This window comes from Homalodisca vitripennis, chromosome 4, assembly GCF_021130785.1.
Source record: "Homalodisca vitripennis isolate AUS2020 chromosome 4, UT_GWSS_2.1, whole genome shotgun sequence".
NCBI classification, from domain to species: domain Eukaryota; kingdom Metazoa; phylum Arthropoda; class Insecta; order Hemiptera; family Cicadellidae; genus Homalodisca; species Homalodisca vitripennis.
The window spans coordinates 8,862,857-8,877,747 of NC_060210.1; the positions used below are offsets into that span (position 1 = coordinate 8,862,857).

Sequence of the window (14,891 nt, forward strand, 5' to 3'; positions counted from 1 at the left end):
ACCGTTGCCATCAGTTTTCTGGCAGAAAAATCTTGCCGGGCTTTTTTTGGTTTGGTAGGCGAATCTGAATGTGCCCACATCTTTGATTGTTCTTTTGTCTCAGGGTTTACGTACTTAATCCAGGTTTCGTCACCGGTCACGATTCTGTTTAACAATGGTTCTCCTTCGTCCGCATAACGTGACAGAAAGTCTAATGCAGAGGCCATTCTTTGAGTTTTGTGGTGGTCGGTAAGAATTTTGGGCACCCATCGTGCACATAACTTACGGTAACCCAATCTTGCTGTCACTATCTCGTACAAAAGAGTCTTAGAAATCTGTGGAAAATCAGTAGACAACTCCGCCATTGTGAAACGTCGATTTTCACGAACTTTTGCATCAACTGTCTGAACGAGTTCGTCAGTCACCAAGGATGGTCTACCACTCCTCTCTTCATCATGAACGTTTTCTCGTCCACTTTTAAATAAACGTACCCATTCACGGACAACTCCTTCACTCATAACTTGTGGTCCGTACACGGCACAAAGCTCACGATGAATAGCTGCTGCAGAGTATCCTTTGGCTGTAAAAAACCGTATAACAGCACGCACTTCACATTTGGCGGTATTTTCTATTGCAGCACACATTTCAAACTGCCACAAAAACTAAACTAGCGCAGGTACGATGTTCACTCGACTACAGCTTGATGCCGACTGACCTGCTTAGTGCGTGAATGCACAGATGGCGCGCTACTCCCCTCCACTACCCGCACTGTGACCAACCGGAGGTTACTTTCTGAACAGCCCTCGTATGTTATCTATACAAGTTGAAGTATTTACTGACACTCTAGTTGGATCACCAAACATACACTGAAAACCATTACATTCAATTATTTCTAAGAATTTGCTTGTTATATCATTTTCTACTAGTATATTTACATTAAAGTCACCCACTATTAAGATCGATTTATTCTTTAATACTTTTTCAATTATTAAGAACATTTTCTCAAGTTTGGCAAAAAATATTTTTCTGGCATTATAGTCTGGTATAGTGTAGATAGAAACAATGACTACGCTATGATCAAGAAGCTCAATGCACGAACATTCAAAAATAAAATCTTCATATAAATCAATAAAAAGTTTAATTGGTATATAGGGATAGTGTTTTTCTATTAAAAGACAAGAACCTCCTCTTTGATTATTTTGTCTTACATAATAATCACCTAAAATATAATTATTTAATGAATTTAATATATTTATACACTCATTGTCAAGCCAATGTTCGTTCAGTGAGATTATCTTTATTTTTGATTCTGATAAAAATATATTTAGTTCTGAAATTTTGTCTTGGCTTATACCTCGGATGTTGTAGTGCATTATTAAATTATAGTTTCTAGCATGCATATTATTACTAGCTTTGGAGCATACTAAGTTAGCCTTATGAAGTTGATTTTGCATGTCTTCTTTGGGAAAATTTCTGCTAATTACATTTGGAATTAAAGGCTGGTCTAAGTTTGCCGAGACTGTGTCGTTGTCAAGAAGTTCTAGTTTAAATCTACACTATTACCAGTTACATTTGTTGAAGATGTATTAGTGGGAGAGACATTTTGTAACTTTGTAGGTGTCTTAGTGAGAAAGGTGTTTTGTGAAGATGTAGGAGAGTCAGTGAGAGAAATATTCTGTGAGGGTGTAGGTGTGTCAGTGAGGGACAAACAAGATGCAAATGTATCTACACTGAGACCTATATCACTGAGCACAACAACTTCACCGGAGAGTGGAGACTGCGATGAAGGAGAGATATCTAGCTGCTGTTTCTGCGCCTGGTGCTCAGCTAATTGCTTCCTCAGGGTTCTGACAAATTCGTTGTGTGTGAGGCCTCTCCACAGTTGCCTCTGTGCTGTTGGTTGTTCATACGAGACTATGCAGACTGTTGCTCCGGTAACCTGCTGAAACTCAACAATGTTCTTGGCGAAATGAGACACCTGGATCAAGTCTCTAACACATCCGACTGCAGAACACACCAGTGTTTTGAGATCTTTCGAGATGAAGTCTTCTTGAAGTTTTAGAAAGGCAGCATCATATTCTTGTTTTGTTGGTTTTCCACTGTACTTGTCCTTGGTAATTAGACTATACACTGATGGACCATTGATTACTTTCTGATACGCCAGGTGTTTATTTACCAAATCAGATGTTTTAGGCCGGCCAAATCTTTTCCTAAAAACAGCGGCAATGCCAGCTGACATGTGTTTCTCTGTGTTTTCAAAATCGGCAGATATGGAGTGTGCAAAACCCACCGATTGGTCATTTTGAAAGTGGTCCATCAGTTGGTTTATGTCTGTTTCAAGAACGGTAATTTTACATGATGGAATAGAGAAAGGATGTGTTTGATTTTTAGGTTGTCTTGGCACATTATGACTTGTGCCCTTCATTTGTTTCAATTTAGAGACCATATCTGCTATCCTAGCTTTTCCTTTCATGTTAAAGTGGAGTCCGTGTGCTGTGAAGACGTGCCTTGGAAGCAGATGCAGAGGCAGAAGCTGTAGGTTTGGAAAGTTTTCAGCTAACCGTTCAATTTTGGAATTGATTATAGATATCTTTAAATCAAGCTGAGGCAGATCGTGTCGCATCAGTATTGTAGACAGAATAAGATTGATGTGTTGGAAATCATTTACTAATTTAGTGATATCATTCATTAGTGTATCAATGCCTGTAGTCTGGATGTTGTTAGTACCAGCCAACACTAGAAGGTAGTCACTGGGTTCCAGCTCTGTCTGATAACGTTAATTCGGAAGTCCATGGTGTGAACCTTAGCATTTGGGTTTTTTGATTCCATGTACTGCCTATAAATACCAACACATATTGTAACACAAATAGGTCAGTACATAAAACGAAACAATAAGCATTACAAACAGTACAGATACAAATAGATAGGCTACAATATTTTATAAAATTGTTATTTTACAGTTATTATTCATAGTTATTTGTACAGTTATTAGTTTATTACTTATTGGGTATAAGCTAGTTAGTTGTTATTAGTTATTAGATGTTACCTATTATTAGATAAAACCACAAAAAACTACTCTAATTGGAGAATTTTTTTGTACTGTCATTATTTATAAGTTCTTAGTTAGTTATTAGTTATAATTATGCTACTAGTTACAAGTTATATCATTATAGTAATTATATTTATAGTTATTTTTATTTTTCCATAGTTAGTGTAATTTCTTTATATTTATAAGGAACATATACTGTATATATTTATATATAGATATGTTTTGAGATCAACTTACCTGTACAAATAGTATGCATTCAAAACACTTAGATCCAAGAGGTGGAAGAAAAGTTTGATATACCATTTTGTGCTCTTTCTAGTGGAGTCATTGTATAACACCATCATATCGCTTTTATCCACTGCACCCATATTTGAATTATAGTTCAGGACACATTTTGGTTTTAGCACTCCTTTGTGCGACCTTGTATCGACAGAAACCATGGAATGTTTGTCTACTGTCGATAATACTGTCACTGGCCTCTTATCACACCATTTTACAGTAATCATATTATCTTTGTTGCGTACTGCAACATCACCTGTTTTCATTTTCTTTGGTAGACAAGGTAGGTTTTTTTCTTTTTGGGTTTACAGTCCCACAGGCCCCAGTGTTTTTACTATCCAACCATGAAAACAAGTCCGGACTGGAATACCAATTGTCCATAAAAATCGTATGGTTGTTGTTCAAGTAAGGCTCCATAAGAGTTTTCACTACTTTTGTTGACAATCCACTGTCCTTATCGTCTTCACCGTCAACATTTGTGCCTTTGTCTGTATAACAAAATCAAGGATAATACCGGTTTGGCAATCACATAAAACAAATAACTTTACACCAAATCGTTTCCTTTTATTTGGCAAATACTGGCAAAAGGAGAGTCTCCCTTTCCATAGCATTAGTGATTCGTCAATCACCAGATTTTGGTATGGTTGTAGCAATGACCGATATTTTCTTCTCAAAATTTCCACAACTGTTCTAATTTTGGCAAGTTTATCTTTGCCATTTGAGTTGCAATTGTCATCAAAATGCAATAATCTACGCAACAGCAGATACCTGTCTTGTGTGAATAATTTTGAAAAAATAGGCGTTGCAATGAGTGGATCAGTTGACCAATACTGCTTCAAAGAGTTTTTCTTGCAGTGTGACATTAGCAAGGTCGTAGCAAAAAAGCAGATTTGGCGCGAGAAAATAACAGAACATTTGGCGGCAAATCTGTGATTATGTATTCCGTCACTAGGAGCCAGCCAGCAATAATTACTTTGAACATTTCACAGTCGAAATAGTATGTAAGAACCCCACTAGAGTGCATAAAAAGTTGCAATATTGACTGTTTTAGCAACCCCGTCATGGACGGTCATAACCGTCAATACTCTTTTGAGATCAAACGGCTATAACCGTCTGTACTCTTTTGGAACAACTTTCAGCTATTCCTTAACAGGTTAATATGTGTTTTTATGAGGGCTATTCAGAAAGTAAGGAACGTTTCCACCCAACGCCGCCAAGTGCGCCCCAATCACGTCTATATTGGTGTGCTTGTGCTCAGCATCTCAGTCAGTGTCCAGCCGTAACAACGGGAACATCTCCACACAGCCTGTTTTTCTTCTATTCAAATTTGAAATATGTGCTGCAATTGAAATTCCCGCCAGTTGTGAAGTGCGGTCTGTGATTAGTTTTTTGTGGGCAAAAACTTAAAACCAATAGAAATTCATCAGAAACAGGGGATGAAACCTGGGTGAAACATTTGAATGTTAGACAAAATTATAGCCCATGGACTTGGGGCACACTAGTTTCCCTAAAAAAAATCAAGGAAATATCTGCAAACTTTGTCGGCAAGGAAAATCATGGCAACAGTGTTCTGGGACAGGCAAGGTGTTCTTCTTATTGATTTTATCGTGGTGCAACAATAAAATTCGAGCAGTACTACCATATATTGCAAAATCTTAGGAGAGCTGTCCAAAACAAGGACCAAGGAAAATTGTCCCCCAAAATTTTGCTTTGCATGATAATGCCCGACCTCACATGGCAAACCGTATGCAAGTTCTCTTTAACTCGTTCATCTGGGAATTTTTTCCTCATTCTCCTACAGTCCTGATCTTGTTCGAAGTGATTTTCCTGAAAATGAAGACCTGGCTATTGACACAGCATATTGACAATGATGGGGAGCTCCAGGTACGCGTCACTGAGTGGCTGAGATCACATGCAGCTGAATTGTATGACACAGAAATTAAAATGCTTGTCCACCACTATGATAAGTGCCTGAATTTTGTGTGGTGATTATGTAGAAAAGTAGAAATTTAGTCCCTCTTTCACATATATATAATAAAACGGTTTTCTTGTATTTGGTTATTTAAACAAATCATAAACGTTCCTTACTTTCTGAACAGCCCGTGTATAAAATATTATAATATGTTGTTGTTATACTAATGAAAAAGACTATATCTTATTTTATAGTATCTAAAAATTGTAATTAAATTAATGAGTCCTCTAAGTGCTATGTAACAATATATCATTGTTTGTATTTCTGCTGAAAGTGCTACACAAATTATGTCACAGTGCTTGATTCAGCTGAAACATATTGTACATCTTGATGCCCTTCTTTTTAATCTTAGTGCTTTCTATATGTCTGTAGTCAAAGTACAGCAATTGAAAAAAAAACAAAAACAGAAAGGAACCAGTACACTGTTCTGAACTCTAAACATTGTTAAATAAAAAAAAAACAACGCTGGAACGTTTTTAATAAATTCATAAAGAAGTGTTATTTTTTGAAAATGTTGATTCCCTTCACTTTGTAAAACTGATCTGAATAACTTAGAGGTACGGTTAAATAAGCTCCAGATAATAGAAGTTGTACTGCACTTCTATACTGAGTAACTATATATACAGGGTGTTTGAAAAGTATGTTTTACACACAATAAATACCAATGTTTTTTAGTTTTATTTATTGTGCTATAAATTTATGACATAATTTGCTAATTAAAAAAAGTCAGTGAAAACACATTGGTTAGTAGAGTGAAACGCCGCCTACCGCATCAGAATACGACTATCCAGTCAGAAATGGCAGCGCATAATGTACTTCACAATGTGTACCTAAAACAAGCCGCCATTTCTGATTGGATAAACCTTTTGAGATGCGGTTTGCGGAATTCAACTCTACTAAGTGAGCTCTTTCAAATGAGGTATCACTCGACCCATGCTTCAATTTAAGATTTCCATGTTTTCCTCTGTGGGCCGTCCCCCCATGGTTGGCATGTCATGGTAATAGCAAGGAAAAATAGTTTACATAGCCATATGACACTGTGCAAAGTTTATAGATGTTATCTCTTATGGTTTTTAAAATATTAAGCCGTACCCATACTTTTCAAACACCCTGTATATATATATATATATATATATATATATATGTATATGTGTGTGTGTGTGTGAATATTTAAAAATGAGTATTCCTTATTAACTATCAATTATAAAAATTGGTAGTTAACATTATTATATCAAGCTCAGACAAGTAACTTGAAAATGTACTACTTTGTAATATTATGTTGTGTCTTATGTTTAACCCTTTGCAGATGGCCAAAAATCGTCAAATTAAGCTTTGTAGACGAGAGGAAAATGGTTTTATGTCAAAAAGGCATTCTGAAATTGGCAAAATACGTCAAGGTTTTTAGGCTGGGGAGTAAAAAATTTGTATACAAACACGTTTTTCTGGCACACTGCACTGTTACTAACGCAGAAAACAAATTTCTCTTAAAGTTCAATTCATTCAGTTTGTGTTTCGAGAGTATTTATTTATATTTTTGAAAATTTCCTCCTGTAAAATACGGTTTTAAATAGTTTAATAAAAAAATAAAGATTGGTATGGTTTTGCTTTAATTTTGTGGATGTATCTGCTAACCATCTGACACAAACACAGTCTTTAGTGGACACAACTACATCCATCCACAAAGGGTTAACACAGTAGTGTAATTACTTTTTATTTATTACACTTCAATATAGATATTCTTATATATTTATTACTCTTGTTAGATATTTAGATATTTATTACTCTTGATATTCTAATTGGATAATATATAACGTATACATACAGACAAGCAGTGATAGCAGCTCTGCACCCTAAAGCCCAGTACCACAAGGTGTCGCTGGTGAGGCTGGTGGGCATGATGTTGCTGGTGTTCGTACAGAAACATCATATGGCTTACGTCCGCTCGGTCGCCTCCGAGACTGTTGGTACCGGCATCATGGGAAAAATGGTTAGTCATATGTCTATATCAACTATAGACATGTAAAATGTATCCAGAAAGTAAATTTTGTTTTTCTGGTTAGAGGAAACAAATAAGTATAAGTAAAAGTAGAATAATTCTAAAGATTTTCTTTTCTTTCACTTGTATCTAAATAAGTTCTTCTAGTTCATGATCTCTACTCAAAATAGGGCTGTAAGGTTTTGTAGTTTGGTTTAGTTTAAGATTAAGGTTGTGACATATTTTGAGCAAGGGTTGCTGTGAGAGGATTTAATAATAGGTTAGATTGGCAGTACAAATACCCTCAAATGAACCAACACATTTATTTGTGACAACATTTCATTAAATTGATTAAAAATTTTAATTAACAATTGATTGGGTCAACCGATATATTAAGCACAAATTTTAATGTCTTAATACTTTGAAGACATATTTAATATTATATTATTCATTACAATTTATTTTAAATTTAATTCATTATAACATTTACTAGTAATTTTGTAGTGTTGCAATAATAATGAGTTCATGGACTAACATGAGAAACTTTCTTTAAAATAGCTAAACATTTACATGAATTTACATTTTCGAAATTGTGAACATTTAAATAGATATGGAATTGAAAATGATTAATGAACCCTAAAATATACTAAGTTCTTAAAATTACTTACATTTTATTCCACTTTACACTTATTACGCCTAGAGATATTTTTCCGCACACGAACACAAACACTCCCGAACTTCACTTTTCGAATTCCCCGCCTCGACTTCCACCCCTCCTCCTTGTTCTTCAGTTTTGATGTTCTTCTCCCGCCAGCTCATTGACCACGCCTCTGCCAAATCTCTCCATCATAATTGGTGAGTAACAATTTTTCATATTAGCATGGCTGTCCCTTACATTGTCGCACGGTTTTTGCAAATAAGCATTTCCTGTTTGTTCACCATCGGCGTCAGGGGGGATGTGCGTATCTACTTACATACGGAGGATGTTTGTCTCGAATTGTAATACAAGACTTCCTTTCCAGCAACTATCTGTACATTGATTCTATGAATTTTATTTTACTAATAATTACGTATGTCTTACAGGGCATAAGCTTTTGAATTTCTTCACAAGAAGAAATGTCATTTGTGATTTGGACCAAGTCACTGAAAATTTCAAATTGTTTCCCACCAAAATTCTCTATAAGTTGTATTACACTTAATGATTTTGTGAGGATGATCATTGTAGTGGATCAAAACATGCCATTGGTGAGCATTCCATGTTGTTTGTTCTGTAATACATGACTTTGTTTTCAGTGCGAGTGTGTATCACTGTAAGCAATTGTGTTTTGTTCCATGTTAAAAAACACTAAAGCACTGTGTATATGATTTTACAAGTTTTCAAGACTTGTTTTTCATTTTTGTGTTGCCGGTGACAAAGTGTTCCTCCAATCACAGTTTTGATACAGTGTCATAAGCTACCCAAATCTCAGCCAAGCACTACCCTGCAAAGCAAGTTGTTATTGTCTTTATTGTTGTGAGTTAAAAAAAATAACTATCCAAACACATTTTCATGTCCCGTGTTTGAACATTTTAATATTGTTTAGCTCAGCCTACCTAAAATATTTTCTCAAAATTATATTTTCTTCATGTTACTTAGCTATGGTGGAATGGGTTAATTCAAAAGAAATATTAAGTTTAAGTGAAAAATGAAATGAAGTCAACTCAACATTCACTTTAATTTTCTGTTTGGCATATAAATAAATCCTGCTACAAAATATGTAAGCAAAATTACCAAGCTGTTAGTCTTATCTACAGTGTAATTGAATTGAAATGGGCTCTGAAACAAATTCTGCAAAAGGTATACTGGTGTATATCCTCTCAATTAAATTTTAAAATAGGTTAAAATAAAATTCCTCTTCGATGTTAAAAATACATTTTTAATAGTTTATATTTGGTAAGTGTAAATTTAAATAGTTAGTATTTTTGTCAATAGTAGTTTTTAAACCTAATCCTAATAATATAAATGCAAAAATGCCTTTGTTTGTTTGTTTTGCTTTCACATATAACCTAAATAAACGATTGTAATGAAATTTTACACGGACATTATTACAATTCCTGGGATGAATATAGGCCTATTCTTATTTTGAGAATTCTACGGCTACGGCCCACTGATCAAGTAGAGAGAAAAAATTATGATTTAAAAAATTTGAAGAAATACATTTACCAGGAAGTATAAGCTAAAAATCTAGCAGAATTATACCTTTCCTTATAACTAACACATTGGCAGGTTGTCCTTTATTTTCATTAAAATCTTGATTGAATGTTTCAGTTTTTAAACTCTCTCCCTTTAACATATTTCCTAAGAAAAGTCAAAACCATAAAAATACTATAAATCCTTTTAACCTGAATTATCCAGCCACAGATGATTAAAAAATTGGGCATGTTTAAGACCTTGATATCCTATTGAGATTGCTGATTTAATTTTGGTTTTTGAGATCAGGAGTAAACTTATCCAGCTCTTTTGTAATACTGAAACAAATCAAAATCTTGCGTGGTTCCTTTTATCAAATGTAGAAAATATTTTAACTATTTAAAAATGATTTTTATTACATGAAGTTATAATATTAAAAATTTTAGGATAGCTAAGGTATGCAAAAATGTTATATGTGGGCATATTACCAATCTCTAATTTAGAGTAATAATCTTATTTCAAGTGAAATCAATGTACAAATACTCAACTATCAACTTGTATTATACATTGCAGGGTAACAAGGGAGGAGTAAGTGTGAGGATGGAGCTCCATAACACTTCCATTTGCTTTGTGAATTCTCATTTAGCTGCTCATGTTGAGGAGTTTGAGCGACGTAACCAGGACTTCCACGACATCTGCGCTCGTACCAGTTTCACCATGTTCCTGCCACCCAAGGGGATCAAGGATCACGAGTCAGTATCTTAGTCAGAATATTTTATATTTATAAGGATGTGATAATTGATGCTAGAGAGCTTAACACTTAACACATTCACTGCTGAAAAAATTTGACTGGTCATGGTAAATGCGGGAATATATATTCTTTTTGACTTACTCAAAATGAAGTCAGAGCAGCCAAAAAGGTTGTACAAGGTTGTCCAGATAAACCCACTACCAGATTTGGTGACGTCATAACTGTGACAACAATTGTTTTCAGCCGCACCTGGTGCCGGTCCCCTCTTAGTCAATATCGCAGGACACTGAGTCCATTACTCCTGAATAGCACTGTCACTCGCGGAAGACATTGTCACTTGGACAAATAGTGAAAAATAATTGTTTTGTGTAAAAAATTGAAAACAGTCCATAAACATGGACTGAACTCACATCGGCAGAACTCTCTGAACTTGAATCTGAATCGTCCTGTTCACTCAAAAAGTCTTCCACTAGTTCTTTGTTGTCTTCCATATTACCTAAATACAATAATAAACACACATACACTACACACAATAAACAATACAGCACAGCGAACGAAAATTGCGAACCATGAACGAATTGCGAATAAACAACGTATGAAACAGGCACAACACGCGGCAAATGGCACAACGTTCCATGGCAACTGCTAGTCTCACACTGAGCCAATGGCGGCCAAGCGAACAGATGTCTGCTATTATTGTCATCCGCTAGGCACGCCAGTATTGCATGACAACAATTGTTGTCACCCGCAGCGAGTGTGTTAAACTTCTATTAAATTAAATTATCCACGTTTGGTCTAACTAGACAGCCTTTTATCGGATAGAGACACCTGAAACATAAGTTGCTGATGTAGTGTGTTAGCCAGGTGTATTGGCTGGGAGATCTCAACTATCGGATAACGGAACTGGATCCTCGGGTGGTGAAGGAGTTTGTGGAGCAGCGCAACTACCGGCCGGTACTGGAGTATGATCAGTTGCGCCAACAGCACCGCCAGAAGACAGTGTTTGCTGGCTACACCGAGGGAGAGATCACGTTCAGACCCACCTACAAGTACGACCCAGGATCGGACGAGTGGGACTCGAGGTTAGTTTGGTTGTGTACTTTAACCAGCTATTTAGTAACAAAACTTTTTAGATATTTGAATTATTTTTAGTACCGTAAATGGTTTAATTTATAAAGTTTGATAAAAGACTAACTCTAGTGCATCAATTACAGTGAAAAAAATCGAGCACCAGCGTGGTGTGACCGTATTCTGTGGCGTGGAGAAGGAATGAAACAGCTGACATATCGCAGTCACCCACAACTGCGTATCAGTGATCACAAGCCTGTCAGTGCTATCTTCATGTCAGACGTAAGTTTTTACATTGTTACATGTAGTCTCTGTCTTACATTGAATAAGTGTTGAGGAGTAACATTGACTCTGTGGTGTGGAGAAGGAATGAAACAGCTGACATATCGCAGTCACCCACAACTGCGTATCAGCGATCACAAGCCTGTCAGTGCTATCTTCATGTCAGACGTAAGTTTTTACATTGTTACATGTAGTCTCTGTCTTACATTGAATAAGTGTTGAGGAGTAACATTGACTCTGTGGTGTGGAGAAGGAGTGAAACAGCTGACATATCGCAGTCACCCACAACTGCGTATCAGTGATCACAAGCCTGTCAGATCTTCAGACGTAAATGTTTACATTGTTACATGTAGTTTCATAATGAATAAGTGTTGAGGAGTAACATTGACTCAGTGGTTTGGAGAAGGAATGAATCAGCCATTACATATTACAGCCACCTAAAGGAAGGGTAAAATGGTGTAAACGGGACTGCGTTTCAACTACGTTTTGCATTATAATTCTTTGATCTTAAATATAAATATAAATCTTAAATTTTACATGAATAATATAAAAAGGGCTACGATGATAAGGATTTGTTCCCATTTGCAATGTTAATAAATCATTGATAAGTGGCGAGAATGAGTTTCCCAAAACAACGGATGTTCCGTTGATTGTTGGTTGAGACCTAAAATAAACAATGGAATCCCGGTTATTGGGTTAAAAATAGGTTTCTCAATATCTGTATTGTTAACAATGAATGCAAAGGTATGCACACTAATAATTAACTTCTGTGTTATTTCTACTTATTTTTAACAAAATGTTAACAATCTCTTGTTTTTGCAGTTTCTTCTCTCCATGTAAGGTTAATGAACTCCTCGTTTAACTTCCTTGCACTTATTATTCTTTATAAATAATGGTTGTGAAGAAGTCAACAATTAATTTAATTACCAATAAACTCTCTAAATTTAATCCTTTAGATAGAACAGTAGGTTTTTCAAACTTACATACAGGGTGTTCAAAAAAGAGTGTCACAGACTTCTTTGGCTGATATTATTCATCATTTCAAGCAAAAATTTGTATATATATACATAGGTCACGAAATGTCTCATTTGCCTGCTAGCTGCCATTTTGTATTTCTTTTATAAGATAATTATTATCTCTAAAACTAGTTAAGCTAAAGAAATCACATTTGGCACATAGGTTTTAATAGATAGAGGAGAATTAAGCAGAAATTGTTTTATTTGCCATAATTCTAACAAATTAGCATCTTGCAAATTTTAAAATTAAAATAACAAAAAGAACTGAATACTGTATCCGTTAATGAATAAGCGAGCACGACCACTTTAAAGGTATGCTTACACAAGCCGGGATCAGCAAACAACTGATACCTCTCAAATGTGACATGTTTGGTGCTCCCGACAAATTGTCGGAACAGTCTGTGGCAGCCTGTTTTACTCTCTAGTCTCAGAGCTCCAAAAACATTGTTAAACTTGAAGTCCAATTATTCTAAAATGGATCAGGGAGCTGGAATATTTTCCAGCAGACCATTACTTATCTCAGGGGTTGATTAATCTAATGTAATTATGATTAATCTAATTCATAATTTTTAGAAAGTAAAAATAACTGATAACATAATTACATAGTATAAAAACAGAGACAAGATTATAACAGCAGGATGAAAACTCTGCGATGTAGGCATCTCTCGAGTACTCTCGGTTTGTGGCATTATATTTACATTACAACTTTCTCTGAGACACGATAGTGGATTAAAGTCCGGAACAGGACCTATATTGTAAATGTTTCAAATTTTACACCAGCATAAATTTGTAAAGAATGAACTCTTTGAGGTTGGATTTGTGGCATTGTTCTCTACTAACAAAGACGTTTAATTCAATATAGTACTCAACCTATGCTCTAATTTAAGACTTCCTTCTGACTCCTTGTGGGCAATCTCCTGACATGTTAAAAAAAAGTTACTTCAAAAAGTAAATTTATAGGTGCAGTAATGATGTATCAAGTTTTGTCTTATCTGTAATCGTTCAGGACTATTACACCCAATATAATAAAAACACACAAATGGTACTTACCAAACGGTTTTTTTTTCCAGTTTCGTATGCAAAATAATACTTGAAAAAAAAAAAGATTTCCTTAAAACCACTGATACTACTATGCACAACTAAAATTGTATTATACACCAAAAATTATTTTATTATTCACAAAGCTGTAAAGATTATACTTTTTGTGTAAACGTACATTTCACTTTTTCTTGTAGGCCTAATCTAAACTCATTAGATTCCTAAACTCAGTTTATAAAATACAAAGGCTATCACTGAATTCTCATTAAGTGAACACTTAAATTGAAAAAAAGTATTTAGAAATAAAACTATTAATTATAGTTAAGGTCATCATCAGTTTCATCCACAACTGAACTACTGTTATCAAACTCATAAGTTGTCTCTATCTAGTACAATAGGAAGTAGAGAAAGTGAACGATTAATTTAAAACTTGTTATTTCAAGTAATCTATAATTTATTTAGGCTATCACACATAGTTAACCCATTGCGGATCGTATTGTTTTGGCGCGCGGGCACAAATTAATTTACGGTCAGCGGGCGAACGAACAGCAATGGTACGCCACGTCGTATCGCTCGCTATTGTATACTCACTTCATATCTACGTTGAACTGAATTCCGGTTTATAACAATATCTCCATCTATATTCTTAAAAACAAAGTAATTAAATACAATATATTGTTTATGAACTACTAGCAGTTGCCTGCGGCTTCGCACGCAATTTCCCGTTGAAAACAGTACACTATATTCACTTATTCTTTTTCTATCACATTCTAAACATTGCTGAGATAATTGATAGTCGTTCCTTCGTGAGCCTCTTGGGCGCGTTATGAAGGTATGTACCATATTCCTGCCTCTATCTTTCATGGTTTTTGCTAGGTGTTGATAAGTTATTCAGAACAATTAATGTATATGGATGAATCTCAGTAAACTAATTAGGTTATAAAGAATTAAATTCGGTCTGTTAAAATTAATTTTCTGTCTAAGATATTTCCAATATTATTTAGGAGTGTGCCTTCAAGAAAATGTATCAAAGAAACCCAATTTTGATCATAAAGTGTCTTCTTTCGGCTCTTTTCATTTAACTTTGATGTAACTAAATTCGATTACCTTATGTGCAAACATTCACGGATTTGTACAATGAGAGTGTTTTCATAATAGCGTTTAATAGTATTTTCATTGCATTAGATAGTTTATTGATAATTGGTGGAATCTGAATTTAAAATTAGGCAATGACGTCTTCTATGCAACCTGCATTACACTACTGATTAAGCACTTTACAATAAAAACGTTCTAAATTTTAAATGTAAACAAA

General features: G+C 34.9%; 1 protein-coding gene across 2 annotated transcripts in view; it reads left to right on the forward strand.

The window, feature by feature from the left end:
• The window catches only part of LOC124358939 (inositol polyphosphate 5-phosphatase OCRL-like), an 87,399-nt gene that overhangs the window by 28,769 nt on the left and 43,739 nt on the right, over positions 1-14,891 (forward strand). For both annotated transcript variants that reach the window (XM_046811214.1, XM_046811215.1), the window contains 4 exons: positions 7,104-7,266; positions 9,998-10,176; positions 11,036-11,257; positions 11,390-11,525. In XM_046811214.1, coding sequence (XP_046667170.1) covers positions 7,104-7,266; positions 9,998-10,176; positions 11,036-11,257; positions 11,390-11,525 — 700 coding nt within the window. The remainder of the gene's footprint in view (positions 1-7,103; positions 7,267-9,997; positions 10,177-11,035; positions 11,258-11,389; positions 11,526-14,891) is intronic.